Source organism: Neodiprion lecontei, chromosome 4 (assembly GCF_021901455.1).
Source record: "Neodiprion lecontei isolate iyNeoLeco1 chromosome 4, iyNeoLeco1.1, whole genome shotgun sequence".
Classification (NCBI taxonomy): domain Eukaryota; kingdom Metazoa; phylum Arthropoda; class Insecta; order Hymenoptera; family Diprionidae; genus Neodiprion; species Neodiprion lecontei.
In genome coordinates this window covers 23,423,304-23,440,492 of record NC_060263.1, presented here as the reverse complement: position 1 = coordinate 23,440,492, position 17,189 = coordinate 23,423,304, and the positions used below count along the sequence as shown (strand labels likewise).

At 40.3% G+C, this 17,189-nt stretch overlaps 1 protein-coding gene across 3 annotated transcripts in view; it reads left to right on the top strand.

Annotated features, from left to right (window-relative positions):
• The window catches only part of LOC107221901 (homeobox protein dve-1), a 79,387-nt gene that overhangs the window by 34,578 nt on the left and 27,620 nt on the right, over positions 1–17,189 (top strand). For all 3 annotated transcript variants that reach the window (XM_046737251.1, XM_046737252.1, XM_015661072.2), the window contains one exon: positions 2,822–3,080. In XM_046737251.1, the coding sequence (XP_046593207.1) occupies positions 2,822–3,080 (259 nt within the window). The remainder of the gene's footprint in view (positions 1–2,821; positions 3,081–17,189) is intronic.

Sequence of the window (17,189 nt, the reverse complement as noted above, 5' to 3'; positions counted from 1 at the left end):
CACAAATCTATGCCTTAGCAACACCGTTACAATACTGAATTGAGCACGTGTTCAGATTTCATCGTAGATGCTGACAAGTGACTATTAGATCATCGAGCGATTCGGACACCGAGAGACGAGGCGGAGAAAAGCCGCGATATTCTCTCTTCTCATTGCCATCTCTGCATATTTAATTCACATCCTCTGTAACGCGACCATTCCGTCAAACTGATTAATGAAAAAAATATATTTTTTCAACAGCTACATTTATAATGTAAAATACCTGTGATAGGAAGATTTCTTTATACTTGTATCGTACGCATTATATGAAAATTACTTTACTCGTGTCGTGATTAGTTATTCGATCTTCGTCATAAAATTCGAACCGCCATTCAATTTTGGCCTGAGTCGCCTAACAAGCATATTAATTCGCGAGTGGCCGCTGCTCCCTGATTGGACTAAATGATTTCAAGACTATCCATTTAATGTAAGGGGCAAATCTTCTCGGCAAAAGTTGACTTAAACGATTTTGCTTGGACGAATTTGGAAATTCGAATTTATGAGAAATTGATCGCCTTTCCCGATAATCACGATTCCTTCAAACTTTCATCGCTCAACTATATAAAAGCATATCAATTTTCGGTCATTTCCGGAGAGTGAAAATCGTGAGAATATCAAGAATTTATTAAATTCAAACCCAAGTATATGAAAATTTTGTTTAACATTCAAATATGTGTCGATAAAATTCGCAGCGAGATTTTTTTATTGGTCCGTGACCGAAAATTTTTGTTCAAGAAATCTGAGAATTCGACTTACGAAACTATTTCAGGTTATTCGAATTAATCTGATAAAATTACCATTTTCTATCACGGATATAAGACTAAAATTCATCATATAATAATCTAGCTATACAATAATACAGCTGAAAAAATATTTGCACGTGAAATTCTTTTTTACATATTTCGTTTTTTACAGTATTATAGTGCAGTAAAATTTCTCTGCTGCAATTTGAAATATAAATTGGAGGGCACTTATTTTTCACAAGATCGGGTTACGAAAACCATTGTAATTATTCTTTACAGTTTTGTCATCGTTTGTTGATGATAATGCATATAGATAATAATTGATGTACACAGTTTATTCTGTTTTTATTCTACAGCAGCAAATTCCGCTTACCAAAATTTTCGACAATGAGACAATCTCGTTGTGTAGGCACTATGTTGAGAAATCGAATTAGCATTCGATATTGAGTATAATCATAATTATACAGATACGTGATACCGTTGAATTGGCGCCAAATCCAAAATAACAGTGGACTGTGACGATGCGATTATCGCTGTACAGGTGACAGTTGTTAATGAGCGACTCATTAACCAGGGTTAAGAAATTAAGGTGAATTCGTTCGACGGTAAGAACGGTACAAAACAGTCTTACTTAAGACTCGCGCCCTTCGGCTATGAATCTGTTATTCGATACGACTCTGTGTCGGCGATTTGAGTTAGATAAAGAATTCAGAAATCTGTAACTCGAATCGATTTCTATCGAAATAGGTGGTATCTTCATTGACTGAAAATTTATTATTCAGGCAGAATATTTTCCTCAGGAATTTCTTTCGACTCGTCAAATGAATCGCGAAATTTTGCGAATTGAAAAAATCTGGTATCGTACCTGTTCTTAGGAAAAAGTTGTCATTTATTGCTACAAAATATTGTTTTTACTCCTTCGTTCGATCCGAAGCGCAAAATGTGTTTTAGACTAATCGAAGTTTTGTTTGATTTCACATAATGCAAAGTATCTGCTTTTTTCGGGACTACAAGAATTATTTCAAAGAATATTTTACACATCGAACCAAGTCGATTTCTCATCCCAATCAAATACTTTGTTGTCGTTAATATGTACTGATTTAAATTAAAGAAATATTTCACAGAATTTTAAGAAAATACAAGAAGAAACAGAAGTATGAATTAACAAATCCCGAACATCACAGGTTTGTTTTATTCTTACACCGATGTATTCGACTGTTTCGAACTGAGTTCAAACGGTGTCAACTCCCAATTAACATACTGTCACATTGTAATAACGAGTATGTATAAGCGCGTATTTCGGATTGCAGAAATCGGTAGGTACATATTACAAGCAGGTACCTAGACAACCGACCTTAAATCTTTTCTCATGAGCGTTCTTGCGGTTTCCTCGAGTTTAATACCGAGTGCATGTAGGGGTAACAAAAGTATCACGAGAGACCCTCCCGCCTTACCGGTTTTTGTTAAACCCGTAACCATCGTTTTCATGCGTATTCTCCTTATTTTATACCGTATATATATATATATATATATACACGTATGTATTTCTTTTTTTTCCCTCCCAAGTATATACTCGGGCAGAATATGGCGTGTTCGAAATGATCGGTCTCACCGCCAAGGAACCATGAGTGTTTCCACACGATGCTATACCTACATTGTATGCATTGTACACGAGAGCGAAATCAGCGGAGCCAATTTCAGCTTGAGAACCTGTCAGTCGTCATTAAATACATTTACATTTCTATGGAATTATCGACGTCTTGCACATTTCGGTGGGTTTTTTGGTTTTTTTTTTTTCGTCTTCTTCTTCTTCTTCATCTTCTCTTGCCGTGATCGGACCTGTGGGATATAATTTTATACATTGTATCGCACCGCTCAGGAATTATTTGCACGTGTACAATTTTGATCTCTCTTTTCTTCGCGTTAATGCGCGTCTGTGTGCATCTGTATGCATATATGTATATATCTATATGTGTATATATATATATATATTTACATATACATAGGTATTATTTTTCTTCTGCTTCTTCTTGTTCCAGAGCCAGGCGTTAGCGTTGACGCACAAAGCTTCGCCTCCGTCGAGACCCTGCAGCGTTTCGTCATTGCCGAAGAGCCCGCAGTCCCATCAGTCCCGTCAGTCTCAGCCACACAACATACCTCAGCCCTCGATTGCTCACCAGTCCCAAACACCCCTGAGCACGCCGCAGACTCCATTCTCGGCCCACAGCCAGCATTCCAAACCGGAAGTCAATGCCAGTCCGAAGCAGGAGGGTTTCGATCTCAGCAAAAGCGCTACCGGTAAGTCGAGGATGATGATGATTGTTATCAATGAAATTGGAATTATCGAAGGGATTTTATTTACATCAGGTTTTAATTGGTGTTTCGGCGCTTTTTAATAATGTAGCGAAATTCACGCGTGTTTCGTTCGCCTCTGATGATTGCCATTAATTTTAATGATCGTGTTCCTTGAATCTACAAATTTGAGAATTTGAGATATTCTAGAAATAGGTATTCAAATATCTCAATCTGATCCGTGGATTGGTGTGATATACTATTTATCAAATCGTTATAATTTCAGCGTAAAAAATATCAGGCATCTATTTGTTCGAGAAACAAAGAATTTATTCAATAAGACTTGCTTGATTGTTGGATTTAAAAAAGTCATCGTGCATATGTCCGTATTTCGATCGTTAAGTTAACCGTTTTTTAAGTGAACATAATCGAACCATTTGGAGTGAAAACAAGACTTCCTGTATTATGAATCCTGAATTGTATCGATTACTAGCAATTTTGCGCTGCGTACATTAACAGATCTTTCGCAGCATTGCATTTGCGAAAAATTTTCACCTCTGGGGGTTTCTCAGATCGAGGAGAGAAGGAAGAGGAGGAGACTCCAACTTGTTTTCGACAAAGTACCATTATCTCGTCAACCCCTTGTGCCGTCTACCATTTGCATAATGAAATTCCTTTACAGTTTATACTTTTGCTTTGGTACAGCAGGTTTTTTCTCTTTGCATCCATGGCGCAAGTTCGTAAGGTTGAATAAAAAAAGAATTAAAAATGTATCCGCCGTTCCGAGATCGGCATACATGCAGTACCAGGAAAAAAAAAACTACATACTCTGATGATCTGCAAGTTCCGTCGGTGATACATCAAAAGTAAACCTCAGCATTCTCAAATAATTGTATATGCAATACTTGAAAACGAAAATTTAATTCCCCGTTGATGTTCGGTCCCAGCAGCAGTATTTAGTCGCAACTGTTCTTAAGTGCTGCTACTTCCAAACTTGAATGGATTTGGACCACACGCTGAGAACATTCCACGCATATTCCGTGACTTCCAAACCACAATGTGCGTTGACTTAACCACAGGCCGAGCAAATACCGATTTTTAACAGTTTCGCCGATGTATGATTTACGCAGTGTCGAAAAACAATCTAAACCAAGGGGCGAATGATTATTTAAATTGATTAACATTGATTTCTATCGATTTATACCTTATCATGCGGTTCTCGTTGATTTCCAGTGGAGCAAGCTAGTTTCATTGGTTTCCAATGATACCTTTGATTTCCTATGATTTCTGGATTAGATAGAATAATGGAAACTTGAAAACGTATCACCGGAAATCACCTAAGACGTTGGCAGATGATGGGGAATGAATAGAAATCACGCGGTGAACTTGAAATCAACGAAGCACGTGACAAGATAAAAATCAATGGAAATCGACTTGCAACGATTTCTATGATTTCCATGATTTCCAACGTTTGCTGCGGGGTCTCTTCATCGCTATCATGTAATTTCCATTGATTTTTAACAGTTTCGATCGACTTTTCGTTATCTCACACAATATTCTGTCATCTAATTTCCCTTAACTGACGATCTGACTTCCTCAACTATTAAGTTCCTGACATCCTCAAGCGAATGTTCCCTTGATATGAACGCCAAAGTTACTTATATAGTCTTTTAGTGACGCGGTAAAACATTTCGTCCATCACGCCGATGTGCGGGACGTGAAAAACGCGACGTGGTACAAAAAGTGATCGTCGGGTAACGAGTTGAGATTCGGGTCCTTTCACCTTGGGGTCACTTACCAGCAATACAGAAGCGGCTGCGATACACACGTTTGCAGCAGGTCGCCGTACGGCACGGATTTCGATTTAATCCGGATTAGTTCCCGAGGGTTAGAATACATCCCGAGTCCCGGTTGCTCGGATGCAGACTCACACCAGGAGTCCGGGTCACACGCACGTCGATCACCAGGACCGTTCACAAATCCACGTTTAACGTATCGCGACTCGTCCTCGCGGGTCCTTCGGAGGAGGGGCGAGACCGAGGGACCAGGGGAGAAGAGACGCTCTCTAGGATTTTTGGGGGTTTGGAAAAGGATTCCGCCCTCATTGTCAGTCGAGGTCTTCGTTCGGGGCACGAAGGGCAATGCACACAAACGCCGACCGGCGCGATGCTCGCTGGAAAGTTTCTTCTAAGCCATTGGAAATCACCCCGTGTGAAATTTTCACCTCCGTTTCGTGACTCCGAAAACTAAGGGCCGTTAATTTGTCCGATCATCCTTTGAGCTCCGCAGACTTTTCGTCCAAATCTAGGTACCCACTTTTTCTTCTACCTCCTGCGTCAGAGTTTCAAGGAGAAGAAGGATCCAGCGATGAATTAGTCTGTTTTCGTAGCTGCGTACACCGTGTAATGGAATTAAACGGGAGGGGTTTGAATTTTCTACGACCCCTCGTGCTGCGCATTTGTCAATAATAAATGTCTGTTTGAAACGGGCTGTAACTTTCACGGATGATTAACTCGGTGCAACGGATATTCAATCTGTACACAGACTGTCTAGTGGCGCGGACTGCAGGGGCGTGTGAAAGCGGTTTTAAGCTATTTAGGGAATCCTGAGGGATTATTAGGAACTACGAGTTAGGGACGACTCGCCGCGCGTTACGAGAGATCTTCAAACAGGAAAAAATTCGTCTAGCTGTTTGACTTTTACCTGCTCTCAGCACCATTCGCGGTGACTACTCGTACCGTCTGTTTGCACTTTACCTGCTAACTGTGAGATGAAACCCGAATCTTTCGGAAAACATTCTTCACTCGAATCAAGATCTGTTCTCGGCTGTATTTTTCGGTTACGATGTAATACGAATATATTCAAGGACCGTGTGTAGTAATCGTAACTGACAATTGAGTATGCGTTAAACTTTTGTGGCATTCAAATTCTTTAAACCCCACAAAATCTAATTCAAAGTAAACATCGGTTTTTTTTTTAACGAACACGTTATGTCGTTAATCGGAAATTGACATTTTTAACTTCCTGTTGGTTACTTTCCCAGAAGCATAACATTCTTGAATTAGTCGCGATTTGCAACCTCAACCTACCCCAACGACCATCTGACCGCACAGTCCGGAACAAAAGCTGGGATGATAGAATCGATACATTGCACTTTCATTCCGAAACATAGCGAACCAAGACCGAATATAGCAGAGCGTCGACCGGAATAAGAGTGAGTGTAGGTTGTATCATATTTTTCTGCAGATGCTTCAGGATTGAAAAAATTGATGGACTTAATCATTGGGAACTATCTAGCTTGAGATTCGTTAACTTCTCGAGAGTGTATTAAAAAGAAAAAGATAAACGATTAAAAAATATTATCGGTAAATTTCAAAGTAATTGCAACAAGTTTTCGCACAAGAACGATAATGGCTGTATTTTTCTTTCTACGGTACAACATAAATATACACAAAAGTTGCAATATTATGTTTAAGTTATTTCCATTGTGGGTAAAAAACCGACTGTAATTCAAACATCCTCGGATACCGTTAGAAAAATTGTAAAAACAGGTTTATCAACGTATCGATGTGGACAACGAGACATTTGCACAACCCAAGAGGTGTTTTATCGAAGCGACGATTCATTCGAAGTCATTTCGCAATCTTCGAAATCAGTAATATTAAAATAATATTCTGCATTACTAATCATCAAGATGATCATTGGTGGTCGTGAGAAATCATTTAAGATTACGGAAATCTTTTTGTAATATTAAGAAATCATGAGAAATCAGGTAATCAAAGTAAAATTTGTTTGTCAAACTTGAATTCGTTTAGCATGTTCATTGCAAGCAGAAGATTCGTACGACATAGCTCACAAATTCTAACGATGAAAAAAATCATTCGTATGGACAAAGCATCTGTGACGTGTATCGGCAATCTGATTGAAAAGGGTATTGAGAAAGATTTATTCGAGGAACTTTCCGAGTATCGAGTGTATCGCGGAGCGGCACAGGAGCATACATTGTATGGGGAATTCCATGCGGTTTCCACAACGTCGGACGATCTCCATTCCCGATTTCATGATAACATCAGTGTCTGATAGTACTCTCAGATATATCCGCTCACATATATTTGTTAAAGTTCGAATTTTCGATATGCTTTTAAAAGTCTGTGAAAAATTACAGTAAATTCCACGAAAAATGCAAAAAATTTATCGACGTTGCAGAAAATGGCAACTATCTCAATTGGGTTGAAAGTCTATGAATTAGATTTTTGTCAGATAAGAAGACATTTATCAGGAAAGTATTGGAATTTTTGAAAATTCAACATAACATAAAGTTGCAGAAAAAATTGCTCAAGACTATTTCGAAATAAACAGAACCTATTCCGACATGTTCTCAAAAATTTTACGATTTTATCTAGAATTTTTTTTTTTCTTCCATATCATTCCTATTCGTCGGAGAATCCCGAATAAACTATATTCTATAACAATAAATCGAATCTTACAAACTGAAGTAAATAATTCCATACATATTTCCAAACTTCGATCAATAAAGGCAATACGTTATACCGAAATTAAAATTGAATCAGAAATTCTTAACGTTGCAGATGATTCGAAATCGCATTTCGAATTCCCCATACATAATACCTATAAAACCGCGCGAACCGTCCGCGTATTACGTTAGGTTATGTCAGGTTACGTTGTACCGTGCGCACACAGATCCGACATTGCTCGGCCTGAAAACGCACACATGTTAATATATCGAAGGGGTGGGTGGCGCAGCGTTAGCCGGGCGAGAGAGACTCGGCGGGGTTAGGATTATCTACGTTGTGTGCGTTGGATTTGAACGCGAAGGCTCCCCGCACACGACGGCAATAATCCCGGATTAATCCGTCGGCCGTACACAGCGCCGCCTCGCGGCGTGTCCCGCAACTATAAAACGCCGACCCGACGCACACACGTGCATTCATCCATCCCCTCCTCCACCCCCAAAATCCTACCACCCTTAAAATCCCATATACACGGGGCGCGAGTGTGAGGAAGGTTCTCCGCCGCGTTTACGAATTCGGTCTCTCTCTCTCTTTTCTCCCTCTCATATCTCGCTCTCTCTCTCTCTCTCCCCCCCTCTCTCGTGCCTCGTCGAGATAATCCCACGAGTACGGAGATCGGATAATCCGCGGAGGCTGGTCAGCCTGGCCGTGTATCTCGGCGTTTGCGAGAGTAGACGGAGGGTTGCCGGGATGAGGGGGGAATGAGGGGGGCGGGGGGGGGGAGGAAACACACTCACAAAGAGGCACCAGGACCAGCGTGGCAGCGCACACAAGGTTTAGAGGCTAAGCGGCTCATCCCGGTAAGCCCTAGATCTCACCCCGGTTTTCGAGGTAGACGGGCACCGGTATACGATAGCTATATATGTATACCTATATATGTGTATATTATGTATGTATGTACATATGATACACACGGTTCGGAAAACATCGATCTTTGAGATCGCTGGACCACCCCTCACATCCCGTATGATTGAGGCGTTTCGGGATGAGGCGGGAAGAGCATACTTGTTGTATAGGTAATTGGTTGCAAGATTCGTCAAGTATAGAGATACAATTTCCGTTTAATATGGTTATAACTTTAGGGTGCGTTAGGGTTCATTTGTTCCCAAGAGATTTGATTCTTTTGACAATGATTCGTCATTTGACGGTTTTCAGTACGTCTGATGGGATATTGATAATACGGTATGGAGAAATTTCGTACGATTACGTTGTGGATATGTGATTATGAATTGAACACGGTGTTGAAAATTTAGCGATGTTTCTAATTTAAATGTACGTTTGGAATTGAACATATAAACGTTTTGAATTGATGCAAATTTGAGGGTTGAACAATTACTGATGTTTTAGAAGCGTGCACATGTTTTTGTTCCGGTAAATGATAAGAAGCTTCTCACCTTTATAAATATTCATTGTGGGGATCATTTACGGATTTTCAATTATGCATGGTAGTGTGAAAATATTTGAAAAACTTGACATTGGAATTGGAATTGAAAGTTGATGATTTATTATTTACCGTCATTGTAAAATCGACGCGAAAACCAATCAATTTTGGATCGGTGAAATCTGTAAATTCGGGAGGACGCCTTGAATTATTCAGCAGGCAGTTTGACGAAGTAAAATTCGGGCCAGAAGATTTGCGGTAAAATAATGAAATTTACTTCAAATTGTGTATAATCGTCAAAATTTAGTTGTTTAATAAAGAAAACGTTATATCGGTTATTAATCCTTTTCGGACTAATTGAAACTGTAATCAAAATAGAGTAATCCATGCTTCGTTGACGTTCAAAAATCAACCGCCACTTTATCAATTTTTTTAGAACTTGAAAGCAGTTGGGTTTCCTTCGTTGTATCTATTCAGTTTGAAACGTTCGTTCGTTAGCTGCTCAGAAATCAACGTCCCATTTGATAAAAAGTGTTTCATTAGTCCACCGGCGTGACCTCGATTTGGTGAGGAAACGGGCATCCTGTTTCTGGGACTTGATTCCACCATATAACTTCCACAGCGTCACCGTCAGTTCGAATCCAACCATCAATCACCTTGTTCTTACACATCCATGTTGCTCTCGAATTAGGTCTACATCGCGTATAATTTGCGGTATATTAAAAAATCGTTGCACTAAAACTCGTGAATATCTTGTGTATACATACATATAATACCGATATTTAGAGCTGGAGAAAAAAAAAAAATTCCGTGAAATTTCTTTCGCAAGGATTAATCGAATAAATTTTAATAATTAAAAAATTGATCATTACGATACTTGGTCATATAATTTCACAATTTCATAATTCTTTTTCTCAGAAATTAACACCGGAACAATATTAGCAATATGGGTTTCCATTTTCGATAACAATGGAACGATCGGAATTTCAGGTAAATAACGGGAGGAAAGAATCAGGCTAGCTGAAAGTCTGCGACAGGGAAATGTTCGGCTCTATTTTCGTGCAGCGATCGAAAGAGGTGAGAGAACGAATTTACGATAAAAAGTCGTTCAAGGCTGGCCGCTGTTAGGTGAGAATTCACGTACGCCATCAACCAAAAGCGATACGGGATAGAAATTGACTCCCGTAACTAGTCGGGAGGATTAGCGAACTCGAGACGCTAATTGTGCGTAGGGTCTACAGGCCGCGGGATCGGCGGAAGGACGACGACATCCTCGAGGGTTTTACTCTCCGTTCTAAAATTTGGCGTGAAGGTCCTTGCGGCAACCGGATCAAGCTTGGCATCAGAAGGTTCAGCTCCGGCTGCGGGATTCGACTGATTTCAGCCACTCGGGAGATGGGGATCATTCACTCCCGGCACCTTCCGGGGGATTTCCCATAGTAGTTTGGGCCAGGGAAGCAGGACCCGAACGGAGCTCGAGAGATCGTCGATCCCGCAAAGAGTCCTGGGGACTTCGGATAGCTTAGTTCGAGAAGTTATCCTTCGGATAAGACTCGGGATGTGCAGCGGATAGAACGATCAGGATCGCAAGCCCTTCAGGAGCGGGAAGAGTCCCCCGGGATACGTCGGATTTCGATCATCCCCTTTTGGCAAGGAGTGGAAACCCCGTCTTGCGCTCCTGGTGGGCAAGGGTCAACTTCTACCCTTTTTTGCCTTTGGAAAATTTTTACGAAATATTTCTACGGCCGTTACGTTATGTCCTATTCAGGTTTACTCGGTTCGGTGACGTTTTTACGAGCAAAGCTTTGCAGCTCAATCAAGTCTGTCATCTCCGAGGGTCTTCGACCCGTTCATTCTTCTTTAGCAATGCTCTGTTTCAGAGGGGCGCATGTCTCCGAGAAATTCCCGAGGGTAAGTTCATTCGGTAGGAAAGGGGAGGAGAAAAAGGAGGGAACGGGCAGTTTTATGATTGAGAGAAAGATATTATAGGGCAATGGATAATTGTCACAGCAACCGATCATTGCGCACATAAAGCCAAATTACGTTCACCGTTGAGTTTTGAAAAAATTGGCCATGCTGTTGCAGAAACAAAACGGCTCAGATTAGCTTTACTTATTACGAGAATGGAGTCAACGTGCAAAAACACTCTTTTATATATATTCACTTTGCGAGATGGGACCATATGAACTTTAAGGAAAGATACATCCCATTAGTAACGTCAAAGGGTCAAATACGTCAGTCAAAGAAAACAATAGAATCTTATCTGCAATAAATCTTCCTGCAAACTTTTTTCTCTCTTTTCCTTTTTTCTTAAATAAACTTCTAGTTCTTTTTTAATTCATTGCCTTTTGTGTGCTTATATGAACTGAAATGAAATTTTTTGTCTTTTTGCAAAGAATTCATTCTACTGAACGTATCATAACTCACTGAATTTTCAATATTTTGAGCTGAAATATTTTTGACTGAGTAACTTTCAAGCACGGATATTTAGGAAAAAATTTGTTGAGATACTGCGCGATGAAAGAAAGGCATTTATATGAGTGACGAAAAAAGAATGAATTAACCATTTTTACGATATTTCATTATTTCTCTTGGATCAAGTCAGATTATTTTGGATGTTTTTCATATCAAATTTACGATTTTATGCCGTGGGGCAATTTTCATCTCGGTGTGCAGCGGAAAGGTTAACTAGGTTACTAATTTGAATCAGCTCTCCGGGTATTTTATTAGGGTTCTCTTGCGCCTGTAATCTATCGTACATTTTTTTCCAAAAATAATCTGAAGACGGTGATCGAGCAAATTTCGGACGATGAAACTTCCCATTTTTCTTTTGTCAAACTTAAGAGCATGTAACGGCCCATTTTTATCGACCAAAGAATCTGATACTTTTTTCTTTTATTACATCATTAAAGAAGTGACGGATAAAATTTATTCAAATATCCAATGACATTGATTTTTTCGTCGAAAAATTCTAGTGAAATACATGAATGAATATTACAAAGGTTTAATATGTATTCATTACTTTATTAATGATAATGAAAAATAAGAATCAACATATTCATCGGTAAAAGAGGACTACCTGCAATCATGAATAATGAATATTAAAGAATTCTCTCGAATTCCAAGACGAAAAAGCATTCCCCTACCGAAATTCGAGCACATTAAGTACACAAATTTATCAACGACAACGAAAAATGGGAATGAGCCGTTTCGGTCGACAAAGAAGGACAGTCGCTTGCCCTTAACACAGCCGTCGCATATATCCCCAGGGTCGTGAGGTTCGAACGTTGCGTGCGAGGTGTGCAGGCGTTTCGAGGCGGGGGCGGTGTCTGATCGATCGTAAATTTGTAGGCCTACCAGACGTCTGTTGTACCAGGAGAACAGGTCCTGGCGTCGGTCGTCCGGATCGGTCGGAGCTCCTCGCGGCGAGCGATTAACGCCAGGAGATATGCAAATGAGATCCTTTGTTCCGTGGCTGTCGGCTTATTTTCGAGGCAAGGGCAGCAGAAAGCCGGTGCGAGTGAACGGAGTTGCGGAGTGGGGAAACGGTCCGACCGCAGGTGCCCGGTGACCCAAATAAGGGCTTCCGTAGGACCCCCGGGAGCAGGAAAACAGGAGGCGAACGGCGAGTCGTCCTCCGGCTCACGCAGCCCTTACGCAACGCCGCGTCCCGCGAGTCCTGCGAAACGGGGGGGCGCCCGACCCGATCCTGCAGGACGTTTTGCCGGGCATGCTGCCCTGTTAGTTGTTTACGCATGAAAATCGTACGGGGACAAAAATCACCTCTTTTTGTTTGTCTGGCTTTTTTTTGGTTCGTTTCTTATTCCGGGGTGCAATGGGACGAATGAATTTCATTCGTTGTTGTTTGTACTAGAAAATTTTACGGGTACAACTGTTTAAATACTATGATCATAGCTGTAGATGCTAAGTTTTCTGCAGTTACAGCTACGAAACTCATTTTCCTTTTTTTACTCGGAACTGTCGTTTCTCGGTTATGATAGAAAATCAAAATATTATTGTGCTATCGACGACTAGAAATTTTTGTCGATGCATGGGTTTATGGATTATAACCGTGTCTAGTAAACACTAGGATTATTTTTAGAGATGAGAAATTGTCTTGCTAATTTCACACCTTTTTTTCCGAATTATTGTCAAACTAGAAACGGTTTTTATGCATATTCATAGAAAACGCATAGAAAGAAGAAATTTCTATTAAGCTACTTTATTGATTTGTCAGATTATACAAAGGAACTGCATGTCATTTTACACAAAATCAAATTTTTCGGCATCTCCAAAGCTGATCCCACCGTTATTCGAGTAGCTTGTAAATACTTTAAACAATTGTAAACGTTTTTTTTTTTTTGATCGCATACTAATTTTTTGCCTCCTCGCTAATCTTACATGGGTAGATAATAATTTTATAAAGCAGAAAAGCCAACGATAAGTTATAGCGGTGGAATGCTCGGGAATTTACCACAAATTAATGTTCAACAGGAAGTGAAATACAATGCTCTGCAATCTGTCGAGCTAATGATTTAACTCGAGGAATGGGAGACGGGGAAAAATAAACGAATATCCTACAACGAAGCGCGTTTGTGTTTTCAGGAAAAATATGTAAAAATAATGCTTAATTGTGATATATATGTCGAGTTAATTTAAATGTCGGAGTGACTTGCGGAACTATCCGAAATATGTACGTGTAATTGTATACATGACGTTTGTAGATATCGATAATCACGTTGTTCGTTGCATATATTAAGCCTGAATACCAAATGTTGCAGTGCATTCGAATGTAAACGAAGGATTGACAAGTCTTAATTATGCCAAGTCCAGAGTAAAATCACACGATTAACCAAGTCTGGTTGCATTTCATGGCGTTTGGCACTACGGCTTCAACCTTAATTAACAAAAGATTTGATCAAATATAAGATCCATAATCGTTCAACTGTTCACTAACCTTAATCGAAAGCATGTTTTTTAGTACTCGTTTTTTCTCATAACAAGTTTCAACCAATATTGAGATCAATCAGTGTCACATTGACAACGAATTATAGTTGACAGAAGTCCACACCGCATAATATATTTCTTACAGTATGAATTCGTTTCTACCGGGAATAAGAACACGGAGGTCCTCATTTAGGGTGCTGACGATTTTTTGTCGGGCCGCCCCGCACGTCAACTTTAAATAATTCAAAAACAATTCATCCAATTGCTTCAGGGTTTTATCTCAACTCTAACCCGTGCCTGTAAGAGAATTGATTTCCCCATTTAAAATACACGTGTTTCGGACACATTCTCAGCATATATTTTATCGTAAGATTAACAATGTTGAAAAAAATCTGTAACCGCGAGGTTTTATTGAGCATTGGTGCTACTGTCTGAGAAAAAATTCACATCATCATACCATGCAATCTCATACTGTCGATGAGAATGTGTTCAAAACGCGTTAGAGTTGAGATAAAAATGTGAAAAAATTGGGATATTGTTCTCGCCACCCTAAATCGTAGACACGCTAGGCGAGACTAAATTCCACGATAAATCGAATTTCCTGCACGCGTCGTCAAGTCCGCGTCAAAGCGGCATGCTCTCCTAGTTGACCCGTAAACAAGTTCAGTTTGGGCAACCCTCCAGGGTGAGTATCGAAAACAGTTAACCGCGCACCCTTACGGATTGGGGTGTCAATGTCCCGGAGCCCCGACACGGCTCTTCACGGCGCTGTTCTCCTAGGAGGAAGAGGTCACGAAGCAGCCTTACCCACAACCCCACGGGACGAATTCCGGGCGCGAAGTCAACGACGCTACGACGAATTCGACACGCGAGCCGTCGCCAAGAGGGGATGAGCTTGGACTCGGCGCTCGGTTCCGCATCAGGATATCAGGAGGAACGACCTGCCAGGATCTTCGCGACTCCTTAATATCCCCCGTGGCCGAACGCTCCTTAAGGATGTGACAAGGGTACAGTCCGGTCGAAGAGCTGTAAAGACGAAAATACCGCATGACAAATGTTTGAAAGTGAAACTGCCGACGTTCGTCGGGTTGAATTTAGTTGAAACGATATTTCCTTGAAACAGAAGATTTTTTACAATATTGTATATTTCAGCTACAATACCATTGAAGAAGTCACGGTAATTGATAATTTCTGTAATGAAAAAGTCGCATTGTTTAAAGAAATTTAATAAATTAGGGCTCATTTCGAGCGTAAGTGAATTTTCTATAAATCGTCGAAGTGATATCTTTTATTTGGTTTCTCGGTTGATCAAAAAATATGATGAGTAAAATCATCATAAGTGATAAATAGTAAATCAATTAATCCGTTAATAAAAGATACTTCATCGTTATCCGATGTCTGATTTTTCAGATTTGTAGAGAATTCGTTTACGAACGAAATCAGATAGCGATCTTTAGAGTCAGACAAGCAGAATGGAATGTTTTGATGAAAAAATAGTATAACAATGAGATTTCTTCATTTCAAAGAAGTGTTTTAACATTCTTACGGTCGAATGTAACCAGATTAGCTTCAGTGACACGATTCAAAGTTCTGTTTCATCGAGTATTCGTTTCCACACCTTTTCAACCTGACTGTACACCCCGTGTATCCTTGAAGACTCGCTCCTTGGCCGAGGTATCAAACCGAAAGTGCACCTCGGAGGCATCTCCTACGCGCCTATGCTCCTGGTACGAAAATCCCTGTTGATTCTTGGCTAAATCCAAATCCACCTAGCGGCGCAAATGTCGCGTAGGACGGGTGCAATTCGATTTTTATAGGGACTATTTTTACTGCTCTTGATAATGTCGATGAGAATTAACCTAGCCTCTGTGTTATGCGCAACTCGATTTATTTCTACGTTTGGTGCTGCAGCTTGGAATTTTAACAATCGGCCAAAGGGTTAGACAACATATCAGGGAAACAAAACGAGGGTGAGGATCTTCCTCGGTTTAGTACAAGGATTATTCCCTCTCGCTTACGTCGGAGAATTAATTCTTTATCGGGATAATAATGTAACCGAATGATATCCATTGTACGATAGTCAATGTAGACTATTTTCACACTTTTATAAATAATGTACCTTATTGTGACCGATTAATTTTTCTAAGTGTTCAAGTTGATCGTGAGATTGAAATTATTTTGTAATTACTTCAGAAGAAAACGCAAAAAGTAGGTATGATTCGTTAACTTTTTAAAACCAGTGTCAAGTATAAACTGGATCCTCAGAATTGTGAATCTTTACGAATTGACGTTTAGTGAAAAAGAAAGGTATTGATCGGCATTCGCTAGTAACAAAAATCTATTCACTTATGGATAGTATAAAGTACGTTCTAGTTCGTGAAGATCGATATTTCACGATCAGACCGAAAATTGACCAAGACGAATAGAATAATATTCGTGCAAGTATGTGGGAACGATGTTCTTTCATGGGCTCCTAGTAAGGAGAGCTCAGCTATTGGTAATCCAAAACGTCCTCTTTGTTGTCCTGGATGAAACTAACCTAACCCAACGTAAGGTGACCTGAAGTCCAGGCTGCGTCGCAGGACTCGGTCTGTACGACGAGCTCTCGACGGCATATTATCCTGATAAGAAAAACCCCTTTAACCCTGCCCAAATCTCGGCTTAGTATCGTCCTGGAGGAAAAGAGACCGTACAGCAGCACCTCTATCCGATTTTGCGCGTGAGTTTCATACTATCCTGTTGTCTTAAGGATTCGCTTATCCTTAGAAGTTGGTTGAACGGCCAAGGATCGAGGCTAAGAATGGTGGGGGAAATCCGCCCGATCACCACCTTCCTTGATCGTTCCAACCTTGTCGTTCGGTTTCGAATTCGAAAAATCTTCCGCGTTTGGCCGAATTTTTTTAGGATGATTGAAACGGTCCATCGATGTTCTTGCCTTTCAAACGATTCCCGCGACAGGTTCGCATCGCTGCGACCCGGCGTTGTGGGACGAATTGATCACGGCAAAGTGAGACGAAGGATACATCTGCAGGGGAGGAGGGATATATCGTGTTGCGCAAAAGAATATCATGACCTCAACTTGATCTCTAATCCTCAAAGCGGTTCTACGGTAACGAAAGTAATCCGAGATTAAAAGCCATAAGATAAGAAAGGAAAGAGTAGGATGGAGAAAAAAAAAAACTGTGTGTATGTATAGATATATGTACCTATATAATATAATAATAAAAGCCGATCTTATAATACCCTAAGCTCGAG